This window comes from Myotis brandtii, unplaced genomic scaffold (genome assembly GCF_000412655.1).
Source record: "Myotis brandtii unplaced genomic scaffold, ASM41265v1 scaffold471, whole genome shotgun sequence".
NCBI classification, from domain to species: domain Eukaryota; kingdom Metazoa; phylum Chordata; class Mammalia; order Chiroptera; family Vespertilionidae; genus Myotis; species Myotis brandtii.
Window position 1 is genome coordinate 2,672,310 of NW_005367989.1, and position 1,961 is coordinate 2,674,270.

Genomic DNA, 1,961 nt, shown 5'->3' on the forward strand with positions numbered 1-1,961 from the left:
ATCGGCCCTACCCTGAGCGTGAGTGAGGGTGGCATTGCAACCTCCCGATCCGCCCTGCTCTGTGCATGACGGGGCAGCGCCCCAACTCCCCAATTGGCCCTGCTCTGAGCCTGACCAGGGGCTGCACTTAGGGATTGGGCCTGCCCTCTGCCACCCGGGAACAGGCCTAAGCCAGCAGGTCGTTTTCTCCCAAGGGGTCCCAGACTGCGAGAGGGCACAGGCCGGGCTGGGGCCCCCCCCCCCCCGAGTGCACAAATTTTGTGCACCGGGCCTCTAGTATATATATAAAAGCATAAGCAACCATTCCAAACTATTGACTGAATGACTGGTTGCTATGATATGCACTGACCACCAGGAGGCAGATGCTCAATGCAGGAACTGCCCCCTGGTGGTCAGTGCATTCCCACAGCCAACCTCCCATGGCCGGCCAACCTCCTGTGATCCCTCCCCCTGGCCAGCCGGCCCCTATTGGCCCTGATCGCCGGCCAGGCCAAGGGACCCCATCTGTGCATGAATTCATGCACCGGGTCTCTGGTGCTTAATAAGTGTCTAAATCATTTATATATTTATGGAATGTATTCAACTAAAAATCTCTAGATATAATGATCATCTAAACTTGTTTAGAAATATTTCTGACAAACATCAATATATAAAGTCTACCTTACTGGAAACAAGTATTTTAAATCATTTCTATAAAATTATTGAATTGCTTATGAAAGCACAAAACAAGTTAGATATTCCACTTGAAAGTATTTTCAAGTATACAATTTATCTTTATAAATGTGTATGTCAAGGGAGATATTTACCTTTTCACCAATTTCTCCTTTGATGCCTTCAACACCTTGTTCTCCCTGTAGAAGAGAAATACAATGTGTATAATAATAGGAAAACTAGTTTTAACAGATATAATTATTATACTAATTATTATAGCATTTCTAACATTGAAAAAAACAATAATTATAAAGACTATTTCTAATATGTAAGCTCTAAACCAACACTAAGTTACATAAAATTTAAATATTCCTAACTACTGAAGGAATAATTTTCTAGGGTACAAGCTACAGCTTCACTATTTCCAATGAAATTTAATCTCCATAAAACTTAATTTCTCCATATATAGTACCTTTCTCATAGGTGTTTTGCAAATTGAATGCATCAACATATGTCCTGCACAGATTAAGTTAGTCATTATTGTCGCCATTTATTTCACTAAATCTAATGGAAACAACCTTCTCAAGCTGACTTCTATGATTGCTGTTCCAGTGAGAGTTGTATGATAATCAAGTTCAGGTTTGAACCCCAGAGTTCTGGCTCCAGCTCTGATACCAGCATCATGCTCTTCATCACCCAGATCTCCTGCATCTCCGTCACAGAACGGGGATTGGCTCTCAAACACGACATTTATTCTAAAAGGCATAAGTCCCCTGTTGTTCAACTAGACCCTCTTTGACCTGACAAACTTATTTTCCCACTTATTTCTGCACAGATATTTACATTATTGATGTTTCATTCATACATTCAACAAATGTTTTACTGAACACCAAATATATGTCATACAGGAATGACAACATAGCCAACAAGTAAGTCATATGCATCCCTACAAAAAAAAAAGATTGCTTGAATATTGGGTTAATTGCTTTCCTCAGCTTCTATCTGGCCAAAAGAAGCACTCAGCAAACATTTTCTGAGTGCACCAAGGCAAGGGATGAAGGAATTCTTAGATCCAGTTTATTTCTGCAATGCTACAATAGAGTAACACTTAATATAATTAAAATTAACATATAAAAAGGAATGCCAGCTTCTCCTCAGCTTTCTGGCCAAAAGAAGCACTCAGCAAACATTTTCTGAGTGCACCAAGGCAAGGGATGAAGGAATTCTTAGATCCAGTTTATTATTGCAATGCTACAATAGAGTAACACTTAATATAATTAAAATTAACATATAAAAAGGAATGCCAGCTT

The 1,961-nt window shown here is 40.0% G+C and overlaps 1 protein-coding gene across 1 annotated transcript in view; it reads right to left on the minus strand.

Moving 5' to 3' along the window:
- The window catches only part of COL19A1 (collagen, type XIX, alpha 1), a 312,484-nt gene that overhangs the window by 218,652 nt on the left and 91,871 nt on the right, over window positions 1-1,961 (minus strand). Inside the window, exon 13 of the mRNA XM_014547409.1 lies at window positions 807-851. Coding sequence (XP_014402895.1) covers window positions 807-851 — 45 coding nt within the window. The remainder of the gene's footprint in view (window positions 1-806; window positions 852-1,961) is intronic.